General features: G+C 37.8%; 1 protein-coding gene across 2 annotated transcripts in view; it reads left to right on the forward strand.

Moving 5' to 3' along the window:
* LOC120523292 (immunoglobulin superfamily member 5-like) overlaps positions 1 to 20,120 on the forward strand; it is a 207,799-nt gene that overhangs the window by 147,971 nt on the left and 39,708 nt on the right. For both annotated transcript variants that reach the window (XM_039744494.1, XM_039744495.1), the window contains 3 exons: positions 12,453 to 12,477; positions 16,676 to 16,773; positions 17,130 to 17,185. In XM_039744494.1, the coding sequence (XP_039600428.1) occupies positions 12,453 to 12,477; positions 16,676 to 16,773; positions 17,130 to 17,185 (179 nt within the window). The remainder of the gene's footprint in view (positions 1 to 12,452; positions 12,478 to 16,675; positions 16,774 to 17,129; positions 17,186 to 20,120) is intronic.

A 20,120-nucleotide genomic window follows, 5' to 3' on the forward strand; every position in this document is an offset into this window, starting at 1 on the left:
GGGAGCCTCAGGTCATCTATAGGACCAATGGGCCATTCTTATGCTTCACTGTTCCGCTCATCTATTGTGTGTTGTACAAAGTGTTCTCTCTGAGAGCAAGGTCCATGATGACAGCTGACTTCTCGTTATGTCCGTTCTTATACAGTATAGGTCCCAGAGCAGAAGGGGTGGGGCAAAAGATATGGAGCGAAAGTTACGACACTGTTCATCAAGAAAGTCTTCCTGTGCTGTTAGGGAAACACAAAGGGGTTAATTAAGGACAGTTTAACACTCAGTGCATTGGTAATGTTTGCTCGGGGGTAGAATATAAACAGCAACCAGAAAAACACCAGGCAACTCTCTAGGAATGTATAAAGGATAACGTGATCAATACATAGTCCAGATGACGGGAACAGTTCTTTGAGACAACTTTAACATTTGTGCACCACATATTCTTCACCATAAAACACTTGCCTCCTCTTTTGCTTTTACCATACAGTTCAGTCTAATCTCCACAAAAGACAGTAAAGCCATCTGGATACATTGCAGCATCTGGTGTCTCAGCAGTTAGCCATGATTTAGAGAAAGAAAACACACAGCAGTTTCTGATGTCTCTCCGGGTAGCCAGTCTTGCTGAATGTTGTCTAAATTAGTACACAGTTTTTACACATTAGACAGGAAAATGCCGGACAGAGGGGGCTGGTTGCAAAGAGTTTTGCTGTTACCCAGATGCTTCCCCTACATCTTCTTTTCCAAGTTTGCTTTGTCCAGTTATTCTTAATTGATCCATGCTGGTTGTTTTGTCATTGACGGCAGGTCCTTATTCAATCAACTAAATATTGAATTCTGAAAATACGGTGCAATGTTTATATAAGTTATCTGCATTAATATTATTCACCTCCTCATCCGGCTGATTAAACCGATATGGGTCCAATAGGTATTATTTATTATGTTTTCTTATGTACAGTTATTAGTATTACTTTATGACATTTTACATAACAGCATCTCTTAAAGGCTAACATTGACCAGAAAGAAAGAAACTAATAAAAAACATATAGAAAAAGGGAATACACACAAGTAAAAAAAAGGAGACACAACCACTTATAGGCTTTAAATCCTTATTAGCATGAATTGGGTGGATAGATGGATGAAAGAATACTGTACAATAGCACGCACTTACTCCATGACATGTTAAAAAGACCTGCTTTACCTAATTCTAAGTTGCAGGGGTGAGCACCTATCCCAGAAGCAATGATTGAAGAACAGAAACTAACCCTGGACAAGGTGCCACTCTATCAGAGGGTCCAATCTCATATCCATATAGGACCAATCTGAACTCGCCAATTAATCTAATCTTAATATCCTTGTGGATAAACTGAAAAGTATAGAAGCTTTGGTTCTAATTAACAAATCACTGAGTCATCTCAATAAACAAATATCTAAATATTAATTTCAGTATAGGTTCGTTTACTAAAAAGTATGCTAATTGTACCATTCACACTTACTGTCATGTCTATACAGTACATTGAGATTCTTACTTGCATGGCTCTAACAGACTAATAGCAGCATTATAATACAAAAAAGACAATGAATACACCATACACTAAATACAACACCAGACAATAGATATATATTTTAGGTTCACTCTTGAGCTTTCTCTGAGCCCAAAAACGCCTTGGAAAAACAGGTAAAATACAGAAAGAAATGTTTATTATCAGGAACTGAACAGTCCAGGGATTGGTAGCAGAAGGAGTAATTGAAGACAAAACAACAAGGATCATTGCCTGCCTGGGCCTAGATAAACAATGTTACCACTTGCTAGCCCTGTGGGGTCGGTGATCCACTTTAGACTATAGATGCAGCACCACTGCAGTCCTTCTTAGCTTATATTCCTTTTTCTTCCAGCACTGTTCCTCCTGCTAGGTGACTCCTTTCCTTCCACTCCACTCCTGACTGCAAGCCCACTGAACTGATGACCAGTAGGACTATTTCCAATATCACTTAGGAATTAAAGCCCCAAAGCACTTCTTTAGTTCCTACAGTCCCCATGTGACATGAAAAAGCATTATATTATCCTGTAGAGGTCTGACAATAAAATGCAGGAGGTTGTGCACAGATAAACAAGCCTTCTTGCTGCTAAGCTGCATTTCTGAAATGATTATTTCTGGAAATCCTTCCACTAATTAACAAAGTGGCATCACTGCTGGGACATATGAATGTTGGTGTCGAGAAGACTTACCCTACAAGCTGTAATTATGGTCCCAAGCCTGCCTACCTTTGCAATACTTTATATGTAAAAGACACACACATTAGGGTTGTTCATGTTACTGTAGTTGTCAGCATGAGCTATGGCTGACCTGAGGGTATGAACTGTCCTTAGATCAAGTGGTACAAATGCTAATGATGCTGTACTTTTGACAAGAACAATATCATTATAGGTCATAATATCAGATTTCTTTCATGTTTTTTTTTTTTTTAATTGGATATTCAAGTTGGGATTTAGTACTAAACATTCACACATTTAGACATTTGAAGTGAGGGTATCCTGCACTAGCATATGAGCATTTGTGATAAGACTTCACTATGCTTCATATTATAAAGTGTACATTTGCTTTAAAAGTCGTTGTTGCCTGCAGGTAATATAAATAGCTTTATATCTTCAAGTATATAAAATCATTTGGTACTTAAGATTTGCATATTAGGTACCGGACAAAGGAAAGACCTTGCAGAATCAAGCATGGACCTGCTTATTGACCTGCTTACAAGGCATTAAACAATACAGCTTGAAGTATGCCAGATGTTAACAAGTGGAATCCTACTAGGGCTTCTTTTCTCTCTTTCTCTCTTTTTTATTCTCTCTTTTACTCCTGAGAACAGGCTTAGCATTGTAGTGCCTTAAAGAATGTGGTTAGTTTTCCTTTGCTGGGAAAAAACGTACAGGCATCAATTTAGGATGAGAAGATCTGTCTTCTTGATATTAGTCCCCAAAAGAGTGAATTGATGATCATGTTTGCGACATGTTTGGAGTGAAAAACCTGAATAGGTGTATTAAAGAAAATTTTCTTTTAGCTCCTCTGAATGACAGCATGCTTTTTGTTCTTCAGGCAGCTTGAAGATCGCTGACTCTGCCATTACATTCAGTATGTACACTGCACATATTCTGCAGCAGGCACCCAGACAGAGACTCAGCGTTTTTGTTTTTTTTGAATTAAGGCATAGTTTGAAGTCATCAGAGCTCTTATAAGGTCTGCGGGAGTTAGAAAATAGTTTGGGTCAAATTTTAGTTTTTTTTTTAACCCAGTCAGTTTTCTGTTTTATGGGTGTCCTGAAGAGGAAATTGTCGCAGTTAATATTTAACGATTCAACAACAACCCCAACCTGCCTTTAACCCCTTCCCAAAGCGCCGAAAGGTGATTTATAATAATAAAAATGATATTAACAAACCCACACAAAGAAAAAGAATGCAAAAACAAAAAACTATAATTAATACACTTTTAAAACACCCCCACTTCCAGTATATACTATGAACACAAAGCATGAAATTATATTTCCAAGACTTTCCTCTCCATCCTTTTGATTTAGTGTTTTTCTCGTTTTACTATTTCACCATAGTCCAGTTTATCAGGCATGCCAATCCCAGAATTAAAAGATGTACCGCTCACACTGTTTTTGATCCTTTTCCTGGTATCCTCAGTGTATCCGGAAACTTCAAGGTGGCCACCCCAGTTGACTTGTGGTGCTCCCCGAAAACAAATCTTTTTTCCTGGACTTAGAATGGTCATGTCTTTTTCTCCTTCGCCATAAAACTCGGACTGTCTTTTCTTTTTTTTCCCTGCCTTTTCCCACCTCTATTTAAATAGTGCGTCTGTTTCCATGGCACTCCCGGAAATTGTAAATAACAGCCCTGTACCTCCCAAAAGGTCTTCTCTATCTAACCCGCCTATCTTATCTTCCGTATATTTTTTTTTTTTTGACAACGGGATTTTACATAGAGAAAAGAAGAAAAGAAAATATATACTTTTTTATGTGGCAATGCTACAAATATGTGAAAGTACACATGTATAAAGTTATCAGCCTTACTCAGGGTGGATACTAATTAGGTTATAATATAAATACATTTTTCAGTTGTAGTATTTAACAAGAGAGCTTTTTAAAAATCTCTTTGTAAATCTAGTAGCCTTCGTGATTTTTGTGTAAAGCTACCGAGTATGAATGATGTATGTATGAAGTTCGCTGATGACACTGCCATTGTGGGCTGCATCAGGAGTGGGCAGGAGGAGGAGTACAGGAAGCTAATCAAAGACTTTGTTAAATGGTGCGACTCAAACCACTTACATCTTAACACCAGCAAAACCAAGGAGCTGGTGGTGGATTTTAGGAGGCCCAGGCCCCTCATGGACCCTGTGATCATCAGAGGTGACTGTGTGCAGAGGGTGCAGACCTATAAATATCTGGTAGTGCAGCTGGATGACAAATTGGACTGGACTGCCAATACTGATGCTCTGTGTAAGAAAGGTCAGAGCAGACTATACTTATGAGAAGGTTGGCATCCTTCAACATCTGCAATAAGATGCTGCAGATGTTCTACCAGACGGTTGTGGCGAGTGCCCTCTTCTACGCGGTGGTGTGCTGGGGTGGCAGCATAAAGATGAACGATGCCTCACGCCTGGACAAACTTGTTAAGAAGGCAGGCTGTATTGTAGGAGCAAAGTTGGATAGTTTAACGTCTGTGGCAGAGCGACGGGCATTAAGCAAACTCCTGTCAATCATGAATAATCCACTGCATCCACTTAACAGTGTCATCTCCAGGCAGTGGAGTAGCTTCAGTGACAGACTTTTGTCACTGTCTTTCTCTACATTGACAGACTGAGGAGATTGTTCCTCCCCCACACTATGCGACTGTTCAATTCCACCCGGGGGAGTAAATGCTAACATTACTCAGTTATTGTCTGCTTTTTTTTTTCATTTTTATTACTATTTAATTTAATATTGTTTCTTTGTATCAGTATACTGCTGCTGGATCATGTGAATTTCCCCTTGGGATTAATAAAGTATCTATCTATCTATCTATCTATCTATCTATCTATCTATCTATCTATCTATCTATCTATCTATCTATCTATCTATCTATCTATCTATCTATCTATCTATCTATCCAGTCATTCTACATGCTCTCCCGGTCCTCATTAGAGTGTCAATGCACATCTTGGCCTGTCCAATACCAGACCCATACAGCAAATCCAGGCTGAAATGTATTATACCCTTTCCACCAGGCTGCCCAATCTGATACCAGCTTTTCCATTTCTATTGTGCTCTGTGACATCCACAGTCCCCTTATTCTTCCCATTAACTTGCCCTATAGATGTGGAAAAGAACAGGTTCAACTGCCACACAAATTTTATACTACACCTGTCTCTAAGTTGCCCAGTCCTGTGACAACTTGCCCAGTACCCCATTCTGCCAAAACCTATATCATAATCCCTGCACTCCCAGCTTTGTCATCTTCCAATAACGTGGACTGCTGTTGGTCCTATAAAATATTCATAGCATAAGTCCAATCCAAATCTTATTCTGTCTCTGCTAATAGAGTGCTCAGTCCTTGGCCATTCCCACTGTATTTTACAAATCCATGTCATACCGTCACTAGTCCTCTGATTTATCTGGAATCTTGTATCCCAGTTTATCATGCACCACACCTACAGAGTCATTCCCACCCTAATTTTATTCTACTCTTGCTGTCAGTCTACTCAGTCCTATGTAAGTGGTAGTAAGCTATTTAATTTAATATTGTTTCTTTGTATCAGTATACTGCTGCTGGATCATGTGAATTTCCCCTTGGGATTAATAAAGTATCTATCTATCTATCTATCTATCTATCTATCTATCTATCTATCTATCTATCTATCTATCTATCTATCTCTATCTGATGAATAGGAAGCTTGTACAGTAATGACAGTATCTGAATGATTATAGAAAAAGCTTTCCTTTCTTCCTGACTTACTATTGTGTTACGCAGGAAGCAGTAAAAAAAATACTTAAATGAGTTTGTCTAAGATGTTTTACAATTTGTGCTGTGAACTTATCATATTCCATATGTGCTAACGCTATAGAAGGAAAGGCTCCTAAATACAATATACCACGTAACACACAAAAAAGTAGCTTGCAAACCACATAGTACACACCAGCAAGACCTTCATGACACACTCGCCTTCTGAGACAATCATCACATTGATTTATGACATTTTCCTCCCATGCAATATACAATGTCAGTAGCAACCTCTCGGGGAGTTTCTTGGTTTTCGTGTATTCTTTTCATCTATTGCAGAATTATGCATTTTGCAGAAGCTCTTGCATTAGGATATTGTTCCATTAGTTCCTCAGGCTGTGGTGGGCTGGTGCCCTGTCCGGGGTTTGTTTTCCTGCCTTGTGCCCTGTGTTGGCAGGGATTGGCTCCAGCAGACCCCTGTGACCCTGTAGTTAGGATATAGCAGGTTGGATGATGGATGGATGAATAGTTCCTGAGGTGTCAATTTGAAGGAAACTATACAATCATACAGTTGTATGATCAATGAATACTGCAGATCTTCTTTCCAGCATGCACACAGATCACAGAACTAATAAAGCAAAATAAAACATGCCTGGAGACTTTCTGCTAGCTTCATTGTTTATGCTCTGTCCTCTATACACTGCCTAAAGAAAGTATTCAACCCCTTGGAAGTTTTCACATTTTATTGTCATACAGCCTTGAATCACAGTGGATTTAATTTTATGTCTTTGTCTTAATCAACAGATAGACTCTTTAATGTGAAAGTGAAAACAAACTCCAAAAAATCAATCACGTAAATTTTCAAGTCAGTATATAGTAGATGGACCTTTGGCAGCCATGCCAGCCTTCAGTCTGTGCACAGGCCTCTAGCAGTTTTGCACCTCTGGACACTCCTCATTCTTTTTCACAAAACTGCTCAAGCTCAGTTAGTTTGCAGGATGAACCCTGAGTGAACAGCCTTCTTCAAGTCCCGCCACAAATTCTCGATTGGATTGGGGTCTGGACTTTGACTCGGCCACTCCAGGACATTAATATTGTTGTTTTAATCCATTCCTGTGTAACTTTGTATTTAGGCTTGAGGTTGTTTTCTCATTAAAAAAACAAATCTAGTTTTACTGAAGGATTTCCCTGTATTTTGCTACATTTATTTACCCTCTACCATCACAAATCTTCCAGAGTCTGCTGCAGAAACCCAAGGAACAACTGCATAGTCCAATGGGGCAGGAGGGTATTTTGGGTGGACTCTATGTGAATCTCCACTCCTTTATATTTTGTAGCTCTTGCTGGACTCTTTTTGATTTTAGGTTGGAGTGACCCCTAGGAGACACTCTTATCACAGCACCATGTGACATTTTAAGTCATATGTGCAGCTTAAGTGTAATACTTTCAAACCCTCTTTCTGCTAAGTATTGTTGTTTTTGCAATTACTTTTATGTTATTGTATTTTCATGTCTTGGTACTTAATTGCGTAATCTCCTTTTGCATCTGTCACAGAATTCTAAAAGATGTAAGAATGCCAAGAATCAATTTTGCCGAGCTAATTGTATTGCCAGGACTTTCCACGGGGGAGAATTCAACCTCAGTAGAGAAGGTGAAAGCAGTTTTTGGAGCACACTGTGCTTTATAATGGCTTCCAAAGCAGAGTCAACAGCGTAACAGATTTGCATGGTCAGTGTACAATAAATTGTGCTTTAGGCACAGCATATCCTAAGAGGCATCATCATGAAAGTGTCCACTGAACCATATTGCAGTATTTTTTAAGGAACACAAATTGGACTTACGTAGCTTACAAAAGTGAATTTGAAAAAATAAACTACTTTAATGCAGACAGTAAGCATATATTGAAAGTCTGCTCTAATTCTATTATTGTACTGTACATAACACATACAAAGATGGAAAAGCATTTCTAAGATGTGTATTGACAACACTCCATCATAACATCAATAACGTTTGAATTTCATTAAGAAGGAAAACTGATTTTTTTTTTCAATGTCTGAAGTCAGCACTTATGTACTGCACAAGTGACTTGCTCTTGGCAACGCTGACGCAGTAGCATTGTGTAAAATCTGAAACATCACATAAGAAGATCAGAAACACATCTGCTCTTAATGTAAATCAGAAAAGATTTTTTTTATGAATTCTGTGGTAATATTTAAAATAAATCATACTGTATATAATAATATTAACAAAAAGTTATTATTACAATAGTCAGACTCAGGTTTTCAAAAGGAACGTTTGTTTGGTAAATTTTCAAATTCAGTAAGGTCATGATTGATGAAGAACTGTTGTACATGGCTGTCCCTGTCAAATCCCCATTGTAATATTCTTCCTGTCTTCCATCCTCCATATGTGACTGCCAGATGTGAGAAAACTTTCTTGTAATCTTTCCTCCAATTTGGAGACATTTTAGACCTCTTTTGCTAAAATTAAATGAGGAGTTCTATATAACAAGGTGACAATTCTGATATGTATAAAATAAATTCATAGGATATTTGGTTGCATCATAATACAGTACATCTCTTTTGATAGTAGCCATTTTTCACTTTTTAATTAATGAACCAAACAGCACATCCTAAATATATATGGTCCAACTGTGATATCAAGACACCTTTTCAGCACAATTATTAGAAAGACAATACAGCACAAAGAACCACCCGTGCATTCTGATGAAAACTACACACTCAAAGCTCATGCAATATTCATCATGTAGATGAGAAAGCACATTTTATTAAGACAGGTTACCAAGGCTTTCTCAGATTAAAAATTTAAATGTTTTGGAAAGAAACTGTTAGTGCTGTTTCAATAGTCTATTTAATATATTTTTAAATAATCAAACTTGAAATAAAGGCAAGAGTGAAAATTTCCACTGAATGGCCATGTGATGCTGTTTACACAAGCAATAACCAAAATGAAAGCTTAAGTCAAGAAATGATTCAATCTATTTTGTAAAGTGAAAGCTTCATTGGATAGACCTCTCTACTTACATATAATGAGTATTGCTTCCTGAAATGATGATCAATTTGCAATAAAAAAAAACAATTGTGCCATAAATTATGTCTCTTCATGCACTTTAACAGGTTAATGCTTGAAAAAGAATACCTGCTGTGTTAATCAATGATCAGCTATTTTTTTGGCTTTCTTACTTTACTGCCATAGCAATAGCAGTTTTATGGAATTGGATTTGGAGTGACCAGTACACATAATGCATGTGACACATGGTCCTTCATAGAAGAGCTGCAGAGAAGAATTAAAGAACATGGAAAATATGTTCTATCAGAACGTCTTGAATATCTCCGGCACTAGACTTGTGTTTTTGTTCAATTTTCATTATTTAAAATTTTGATATTTTTCATCGTGTTGGGCTGCATCACCACAACTGCACTTCGTTCTCTGGATCCCACCATCTTGTGCTTGATTTTCAGGGTTGCAGCCATATTATTTACTTTAAATGTGGTCATTGCTGTCTACATGTCATGCAAATCATGTGACATATCATATTATTACAGCATGCCTATCTATCTAAAGGCTATGTCACGTTGGAGGACTTTTCCATTGATTGTCAGTCATAACCTTCATTTACACAATCTTAACTGGTGCATCTTGTGAAATCAAACGTATAATGTGACATACCCAATATCTATGACCAACAAGTCAGTGACTGACTATGATAAAATCATACAGGTTTGATTTTCCCTTTGGTTGGTGGGGGGGGCTCTGTGGTGTAGTGGGGCTATGGCTGAACAGTTGGGCTGTTCTAAAATAAGTAATTGAATGGCCGGCTCAATCTCCGTGGATGTGCATGCTCACGTAACTGCAGGAGGTTGGTGAGGTAACCTTCATGTGAGGGTGCGGTTTGTCTCAATTGCTTCATTGGGTTTCTGCAGTGTGTGATTGAGGCACTGAGTGCACGGAGGGATATAAGGAGAAGATCATGGCAGAGATTGAAGAAAGAGAGACAATAAAAAAAGAAACAAACAGAAAGGAGGTTAAAGTAAGAAGAGAGAAGCAGTCAAGAAGATGGGAGAGAGAGCCGGTGCAAGAGAGAGCTGCTGAGAGCGAGCAGCCATGAGGAGGAGAATCCTGGAGCAAGCATACAGCCGACGTTAGGCTACTGATGTTGATCACTGTGGCTGAGCGTCTCGGGGAGCTGGAGTGATCAGAAGGCATGCTGCTTGCTGCATATGTCTGGGAAGGCTGTGATCTTAACTCTTTGAGAGCTGAATATTTTTTCCAAAAAAAAACAGTTTCTGAAAAGCAATGGTTTCACACAGAAATCAATATAAAATGTCTGTTGCTGCATGCTGTGGCTGCCAGTTTGCCAAGAATATGCAGCAGACTTGTGGCCTGGCTGTCTTTGCATAGCTGGGACATGGTCACAGTGCATTACAATCTGGTTTTTACCTCTTATCATTGTTAAGTGGCAAGTCCTCCCTGGCGAACATTGTCAGTACAGCGATTAGCTGGGGACCAATCAGCTGAAGCTGGAACCTCACATTCGTTTTCAATCACTTGTATCAAAATCTGAGTCTGACAAGTCATAGACCAGTTCAGAGATAATAGGCAAAATGTCGCTCACAGAGTATTTTGCTTGATGCATACGCTTTGATCTCTTGTCAGATGTCAGTGCCATTGTTGCCATTGTTTGTGCCTTGCTACTCATGCGAGCGCAAGAAATCTCGGTCAAACCAATGAATCTAGCTTTCCTTCTAGCAACGAGAGTCCAACTATAACATAACGGTTGGTTTTCTCACAGTTTACAGTCGATTACCATCGTCAACTCCTCCTTTTGACAAAAGTCGACATCAGCCCTGAAAGAGTTAAAGTTGTTCATGGACAGTAAGGACCTGAACCAAGATCCAGATTTGGAGGCCAGTTGGGAGTCATGGAAACAGCAGGGATCTGGACCTGTACTTAGATGAAGAATGTGTCTATCAGAGGGGCATCTCAACAGCTGTAAGGCTTTGAGAGAGGTGAGCAGAGGAGACGTCAGTTTTTACAGGGTTACCTCAATTTCCTGCACTATTTTTTGTTTAACCTCGCTTTTAAAGGAATATTGGATTGATTATTTTTAATCTCCAGGAGCAGTTGATTTTAAAAGGATTATTTATTTATTTATTGAACGTGTGAACACTGCACCATTGGATACTTGTTTTTGACTTTGTTTTAATAAAAGCACTTTGCACTTACACCTACCCCTTGCTATGTATGTGTGTTTGTCCTCATCCGCTGGCTCATCCCTTGAGTACGTTACTGATAATCCAAGTTCTTGAGGCTCCTAAAGGGAAAAGGTAACATGGAGCCGACCTGGACCTTCACAGTAAGAGCTGAAAACCAATGGTCATTCAGCCGGAAGAAGAATGCATAGAATATAGTGACAAGGAATAAGGAACACACATTTTTTGAACCTCACAAATAGAAGATAAGCTTGTCTGTCCAATGCCTCATGTTTTATGTACGAAAACAGAATGGAAAAAGTAAAAGGGCCAACACTGCAGCTGAGCTCAGCACAGCTATTAACCCTTTTTACAACACTAGTACAATGGCAGCTCCGTCAGACATGGGGGCTGTGGACCTCACAAACAGAAGATAAGCTCATCCATCTGACCATAACAGAATGAAAAAAAAATAAAGGGTTGAGATTGTGGTTGAAATCACCAAATCTGAAATACTCCACGTCAAAAAGTCATGACACTGGCCTATAATGACTTTGAGCATGTGTTAGCATTCTTGCTTTGAACCTCTTTTCAAAAAAGTTTTTCAACTGCTTTCTCCTTCTTGTAAGCATTAGGAGAAACTAAAATGTGCCTCCAAGAAGACATTAGCGTTGGTACTTTTCTGCCTGTTCTTTTGACTTTGTTTCACTTCTCTATGCTGTGTTTTGTCATTTGGTTCGTGATTCCACCTATCTGTTATGAAAAGCATAAGGTTAAAAGAGCATTTGTCAAGAGTTATGTAGTGAAACTTTTAGAGAACAAGAAACTACAATATTTTAGTTATCAGAAAAAATTTGTAACAGTGCAATCAGGTGGCATTGGTGTCTACATCCTAGTACATTGATAACAGAGTCCTACAGATGATTCTGAATTTACCAGGAAGCCAGTGTGGTGGAGCCAGCTGAGGTATAATGTGTCCACTGTATTTACCCAGTCAAGATTTTCAACTACCTCGGTAATTTATATTAAATGAATATTGGACCCTTGCAGGCATAGATGGATATCTACAGTCCATCTAAGATATACAGGCAAGATGGAGTGAAAAGGAAACAGATGACAACTGCAAAATCTAACTGACCTCAAAATTCAAAACCTCTCCTTTTGTCCCTTTCCAGACATTTAAAACCATTTTCACTTGATTTCAACAGTTTATGAATAGAAGACAGATTGTTTAATTACATCCAATATTAAAGTCATATTTCATTTTCTTTCAGGGTCCAGCTATCAAGACAAAAAGAGGCAAGTGAATCTTCAGACTTTCCAGCAGTACAATTACTATTCTCTTTTAAAATGCTGTAGGAGAATCCTTTCATCATCTAAAAAACACAAAAAAAAAGGAAAAAAATCCTTCAGGCTTCTTTTTAGCTAATTAATTTTTTTAAGTGTTGTGCCCAGATATCCTTTTCTTTTTGTTTCTTTTTTTTTTTGGTTTTCCACAGAGGAAATATTATAATCTCAAACATGACTTTGTAATTACATAGCATACACTTTTTTCTTCCCTATATTCAGGCAAAGAAATGAGTCAGTGGCACAGAAAGAAATCTAAATATATTCACTCTGCCTTATGGAGTTCACTTAAGTCTTTTGATTCATCTGTTTGTTTCATGCGCACATGGGTGTGTCATTATTTTGTGATCTTATGTCTTTTAATGTGTAATTTGTACATTCTTCTCATGTTCACATTTGTTTTGTAAAGATACCCTAATGTGCCCCCATAATGCCAGCATGTTCATTGGTAACGAAATTGTGCCAGTGGAAGTGCAACTGAATGTGCCCAGTACTGCAGGGATACACTCTCCATAGCCCCATACATTAATAAGTAGCTTCAATTAGTGGATGGAAATTTTTCCATATCGTTTTAACCATTCTTCAGGCACAAATCCAATACTCATATTTTTTTTATAATATTAGATTTTCTTATGTGCGTTTCAAAACACCACTGTGAATTCTATTTTACACTCATCTAATCAAGAGATACACATGTTCCCATGAAAAAGCAAGGGAACTCACTCTGCCCTCAAGCCACCCTGGTCAAACTGGCATTCACCTTCAACCAGTCAACTTTAAAGCTAGCCTCTGACGTCATATACAGTAATTCTCGGCCGATGAAACCCAATAATACATTTTTACATCCATCCATTATCCAACCCGCTATATCCTAACTACATGGTCACGGGGGTCTGCTGGAGCCAATCCCAGTCAACACAGAGTGCAAAGGCAGGAAACAAACCCTGAGCAGGGTGCCAGCCCACCACAGGGTGCACACACCCACACACACACCAAGTACACACTAGGGACAATTTAGAATTGCCAATGCACCTAACCTGTATGTCTTTGGATTGTGGGCAATACAATTTATTTTTGTATAGCCCAAAATCACACAAGGAGTGCCGCAAAGGACTTTAACAGGCCCTGTCATTTGACAGCCCCCCAGCATTGACTTTCTAAGAAGACAAGAAAATATCAGATTCACTGATCCCTAAAAGCACTGTATCATCTCCTGTATTCTAAGTGGGACTAATCTGAGTGAAAATATGTTGTAGAGTGAGGCTGCAACAGACATACAAACAAACACGCGTGTAGAGTATACCAAAAGATGCCAAATCAGCCTTATTTACGCAGAAACAGCTGTCTTACTCAGCTTTTCCTAGGCATTATTTGGAAATATCATCTGCATATTTAAAGTGAGAAAATGATTGTGTCTACACTAAATACTACTGGTTATCCTGGCCCATTAAGAGATTTAAGTATAGCTTCAAAAACAATGCAGGATTAGTGCCATGCAGATTGTGATGATGGTGTAGTGACAAGACATCACCAGTGTTGAGAAAAATGATTTGTGCAAAATTAAATTAAAAGGAAAACTCTGTATTTTAGTACACAAAACAAAATGTGTTTCACTTCCAGCCAAATTCATGCCATTGGCATAAGAAGAAATGTATTTAGTCCTGTCTGAAATCATCTACATGCATTAATTCTGCATGTGATTGCCTGTTATTTAGTATTTAAGTAAAGATGGAAAAAAATGACCTGATTCATTTCCTGTCATCTGTAGACATTTTGTTGAGTCATCAGATGTATTCTGGTAGTCTGATCCCCATTGGGCCAATTATTATGCCAAACTTGGTGATTGAAATCCAAAAGATGCATCAGAAACAGAAACGAAACTTGAAACTCCATGGTGCTTGAAGAGTGCATATCCTCAACCTTTTCCATGAGGATTAAGAAAGCAGAGATGGTGATGTCTAGGTCACTTGGTGGCTTCCTATACAGTGAGGTTTTCCTGTGGAGAAAACACAATGCTGTACACAATGGGATGTTTTGTTGCCTCTTTGTGTGGAAATATGCAGAATGAACCATTTTTAAAAAATGCATTAAAATCTTTCAAAGAGTTGTGAGGGAGAGGCAGAAATAGAATTAAAGATTTTACTAGAGTGCAACAGATTACAGTATATGCATTACATCAGTGGTCTCAAACTTCGTTCCTGGAGGGCTGCTGCAGGCTTTCATTCAAATCCTTTTCTTAATTGGTGACCTTTTCCTTTCATTTTAATGGACTTGTTTTTTAAGATCTGTTCCCCTGAATTTCTTCATCATTCCTCTGAATTGTTTAGTTTTTTTCCTTGAATCGCACCCAAACAGAAATGAAACATGAAGTGAGGGAGCCAACAGAAGACCAACTAAGTCACAGCCACAAACTCCATCCAACTTCACTCCAACCAGTTGGTTAATTAGGCACCGATTGCTGTTGTTAATTAAACCTGTTCTTTAACCCCATGGCTTGTTGCTGCTCTCATTGTGTAATAACATACATTTCCAAAATTGTTGATTTTCTCTTTTCTACGAGCACTGGTAAAATATTTTGGGGACCTGAGCAGATCAGCATTCCTGAGACCTTCATCTTTCTATATTTTTTGATTCTGTATGGTGGACACAGTTTGATGGTCATGTTTTGGTTCATTTTATGTCTCATTATTGTTTGACAGCTAATGAAAAAGAAACAATGAAGGGGTCTGAGTTTTCAAGAGCAAATCATTTACAATGAATTCAAAAGAAGTTAATTAGCAGCAAAAACAGGCCACTAATTAAGAAAAGGGTTAGAATGAAAACCTGCAGCCACTGCGGCCCTCCAGGACCGGAGTTTGTGACCACTGCATTACATAGCTGCAGAAAAGAATACAGGCGAACATGGAAGTGTAAATAAGGCCGTAGGGAGAAGTATTCCTTGTTTTCAACCCTAAAAATAAAAAATACATGTGAAAACCACCAAAAAAAACTTTTTAATTAGCTTTCTTGTTCACAATTGTGAAATGGGCTGCGAAACAAATTTTAATACTAGTTTCACAAAGCTGTATGTGACTTGAAACTATTCTGTTTTGCACATCACTAGACATTATCCCTGCAACTCCAAACAGCAATAAATAACTACATAGACAAAAAAGTCTCAGCCTAGGGTGACTTGGTCCATGATGCAAAAAAAAGGCCAGGAAATGCTTGATTAAAGAAAAAAGTAAAATGGAGTGGGTCAGAATTGAGCCCAGACACCTGGATTGAAAGGCAAATCCACTAACCATTACATTACAGTTATTTCACAGTTTATAAATCATGTTGTGCTTTCATGCCACTCTTTCTGACCCTGAGCCAAGGCTGAAATGGTGTCAGAAACCATACTTATGGTGAGAAGTACCTGTCTGCCAAATTTCATGTCTATGGGTTGAAAAACAAAGCTGCGCATGAAGAACAAACTGTGCTGTATTGATACAGAGATAAAGAAGAATAATTTTGTTCTACAGACAGTTGTACTATTTAATACAACCACTTGACAGTTTTAATACTCATATGTCATATTTTTTTATAATTGTTATGTAGATTGAAAAAAACATTTAAAACTGGAATTGCATGTACTTCTGCTGTCATTATCTGTTAGACAATGGACTTGTCTGTGTTATATTAATAGAGTAGTCAATTTTAGATGGGTTGTTAAAATTAGGTCATTCAGGATTGCAGCATTCTTCTGAACACAGGGATTTTTTATAATCCTGCATGCTAAGAAATCTGGTTAGGCTTATGTCCTCTATCTTGATTAATTATTAATTCTTAAAGCCTACTGATCCATCCGTCTATTTTCTGAACCCGGCATCTTCAATACAGAATTACAGCAATCCTACTTTTATTTAAGCAAGATTCACAGATACTGGGCCAATGTGGCGGCACCCATTCACTCAACATGCTGGAAATGCCACAATTGCACCTGGACATGACCAGTGATATACTCCTGGTACTTGGAAAAGTGAGGTGCAGTGCCATTCTGATATTCATTAAGTCACAAAACAAAGGCAATTAACTCGTATATCACCTGTATAACAAAAATCAGCAGCACCCACTGCCATTGTATCTAAAACTGCATTTATGCTTTCTGTGTGTTTATTACATTCAGATCAGCAACTCAAAAGCAATCACAAAATGGAAGTGCCTCTATGGATTGGAATAAGGGAGGAGAAGTGAATTTGGCCTATTCCACAGAGAACCCCTCGGGTAAGATTTTATTATTTTGATTTTGCTTTCCTGAGGCTATGTTAATTAGTTCCTAAGGGATTAATTTCCACTCAAGCTCAGCTATTTTCCTTCTGTCCAAATGGCTGTCTAATAAAAACTTCCAGTTATGTAGTAGAGTATTTTATCCTATTTGTGGATAGACGCTTTTAAAAGCTAAGTGACTTGTTGAACGTGATGTGTTTTGTAGTTCAACATTCATGTACTTCAGTTTGTCTTTAGCGATAGTAATATCATGGATAACACAGTGTTTTTTAGTTTTTGCTTATCACAAATGCACCTTGTTTCCAAATAAGTAGTTTTAACTGTCTTATTTTTCACAATGTCTCCTTATTAAGGAACCTACTCAGGAGATTTGCCACGCAATCAAAACATGTATTTTTCTAATTCAAAGGTGAGAAAGTATTTTTTTAATTATCACACTATAAAGGTAAATATGAAAATCAGAAAAAGCTTGGATTAATAAACCAAAAAAGAAAGCTTTCAAATTTGTATGTAAAAGTTAGGTAGGCAAGATGGTACTTTGCAAGAAGCATATATTGAGGCCATTCAGTATTAAAAGAGTCATCAAATGACTGTGTGAGCCAAGTAAATTAAAAACAACATACAACCATAAAAACAGTGTCACACATATTGCAAACAGTACAGTATAGAATGTCCAAACATTTGATTGCTGTATGTTCTCCAGTTTGAGTAATAAAGAATAACTTTGACACCTAAAAACTAATTAGCCTACAGTTATGACAAAAATACACACACACTCACTAAATAAGCCTCAAGAGCTATTGTTGGAAGGGAAGGGGTGTTAATCTGCAATCTAGAAATACTTCTGGATGAATCCAGGGGGTTCCTGGGGCAGTGTTTATGAATTCTCCTTAGCCGTTCCAGGTATCCCTTCAATCCTAAATACCATGTTTAAAGGAACAGGCCACCCCCAGATTACCTGCTAATCATAATGTGGAGTAGGGAGCCACATACAGTATGAGTTAACAGGTCTCCCTCCTACCACATAATTGCTGGGGCATTCCTTCTCTTATCACATATTATCTATATCTAAGCCCATGTGTAGTATTATCTATATCTAAGCCCAAAGAGTAATTATAAATCCACTATAATGTAGCAGCTGAAGGTAGTTTGATGTCACTGGCTTTTTCAAAAGACTAAACCTGATGCTAGTAACTCTGTATAAAGGTTGAATTACAAAGTGGATGCTTCATCATCTTCCATGCAAAGCTTCATAACAGCTTTTACAAGAGTTTCTCACAGTATGTGGTCTGTCATGATCATGCAGAAAGATGACTCCTAGGTGGAAGGGTCAAGGTTAGCCTGTTGTTCACTTGACCTTTATCTGCTTTGGTATGCCTGGACATATGTATTAATCTTTTATGTTGTTTCTGTATAATGAATGCTATGTTACCCTACAATTATTCTTTTATAGTATACCCACACAGGCACCCATAGGGTAGGGTAGTCTCATTGGGCAACCCTGCTGGGTGCTGCCAGGGAGAGATGTAGGGTAAAGCTGTCATCACTTTGAGGTGCTTCCGCAGTGCAATAATTTAGCACTAGAAGGGCAGAAAAAAGGGGCCATCTCACCTCCAGGAGGAGTCGGGGTCAGGAGGAGGTGCATAATGCTTGCTGGGAGGTGTGGAAGGAGTATAGAAGAATAATCAATGTTGGTTCTATATGACTTGTGTTGGAATATTTGTGGAGAAGCCTGTTAGATGTATTTGTGAACCCATGACTGTGTCTGTGAAGTTGTGTCTTGGGTTTGGGGTGCTGTTTTACCCACTAGTGGTCATAGGGGCTATTTTTCATGTGCCATTCCGCATATGTTTATAATGTATAACATATTGAATTAAAAAAATTGAAAGTCTATATGTAACAAGGTAAATGCTCCCTTTTTAATCGAAAGGGTAGTTTAGCAAGAAGTACAACCAACTCAGAATCAACTGTATGAACATACATATCATTATTATCTTTTTACATTGCTTCCATTTTCCCTCCAAAATTAAACATTGACCCTACTGCATTACATTTAATACAGACAGAACATAGGCATCTCCTACAGCCAATCTAGGTCTTTCTTAGGCTTTGCCCCCTGCTCGCTTCACTCACCAATCCCCAGTCTGGCGCTATGTACTAGTCAGTTTGCGTTTCTGCCGCTCACGTATGGGGATGCAGATATACAATTTAAACATTGTTATTTTCATGGGAATTGTTACATATACATAATAGAACTAACTATTTTACATTACAGCGAGTAGTTAACCATATTATAAATTAGTAAAACGTAATAATTTGAAAGTAAATTATGTTTCATGTTGCATTAGAGATATTCATTGCATTATACGATTTTGTTCTATTTGGGTTTGAAATTAACATAATTAAAATGCTTTTTAAACTTACACTTTTACTGTAAAATTTTTGTAAAAACAATTTTTTGAATTAAATTTTAGTCAATATCGCATTGAATTTTGATTCTGTGTTTGGATTTACATCATGACAACACAAGGTATATCTGCCCATGGGTGAATTTCGTTTCTTTCTCTCTAATAAATAAACCGACTTTATAGAATATTTGTCTCTGTGATTTGTTAATTGTCTTTGCAAAATCTATTCTAACATGAAGCTGTTAACTTTTTAATATGAATGGCATATCAAGATCTTCTTTGGTGTCTAAGGTTCTCCCGGAAGATGTACTACATTACCTTTCTTGGATACATCCTTCTTCTGTATTCTTCTGGATATTGTAAGTTGATGTTTTCATCTTCAGCATGATCACCACCAACTGTCTCAGCATAGTCTATTGATATGCATTTAACCAATTTGCCATGTAATCAATCAACAATTTTTGCGTTAATTTGTTTGACTTCATCGTTTCTCAGTGCTAAGATTGCCTGTGTACTCATTTTTCCAGCTCATAACACTTCGGGATGAAATTCTTCAATAAGATTCGGACATAATAAGTATTATTTTTGGGATCTTAAAGTGAGGAAAGCATAAAAATTTATAAGAGCTGAGAGAGCAGGAACTGTGTATGTGAAAAGCATTCACACGAATGAGAGGTAAGAGGACTGCGGGCGTGGTTGAATATGGTTGAGAAAAAATCTCATGGCAAAAGTCTTGTCTTGCAAGACTTGGAAAAAATCTCTTAGAAATAGTCTTGTCTCGCCTTGTCTCAGGATTTTCTTTTATAATAGAGAGATATTGGCCAAATACAAATGTAAACATCAAAAATCAAATGTAAACATCAGTCTGAAAAGACTGAAAAGAATTAGCCTCCCCTCACTAGTCCTCACTACATTTTATAGGAGTACCATTGAAAG

The sequence above is a fragment of the Polypterus senegalus genome, chromosome 2 (genome assembly GCF_016835505.1).
Source record: "Polypterus senegalus isolate Bchr_013 chromosome 2, ASM1683550v1, whole genome shotgun sequence".
NCBI classification, from domain to species: Eukaryota; Metazoa; Chordata; class Cladistia; order Polypteriformes; family Polypteridae; genus Polypterus; species Polypterus senegalus.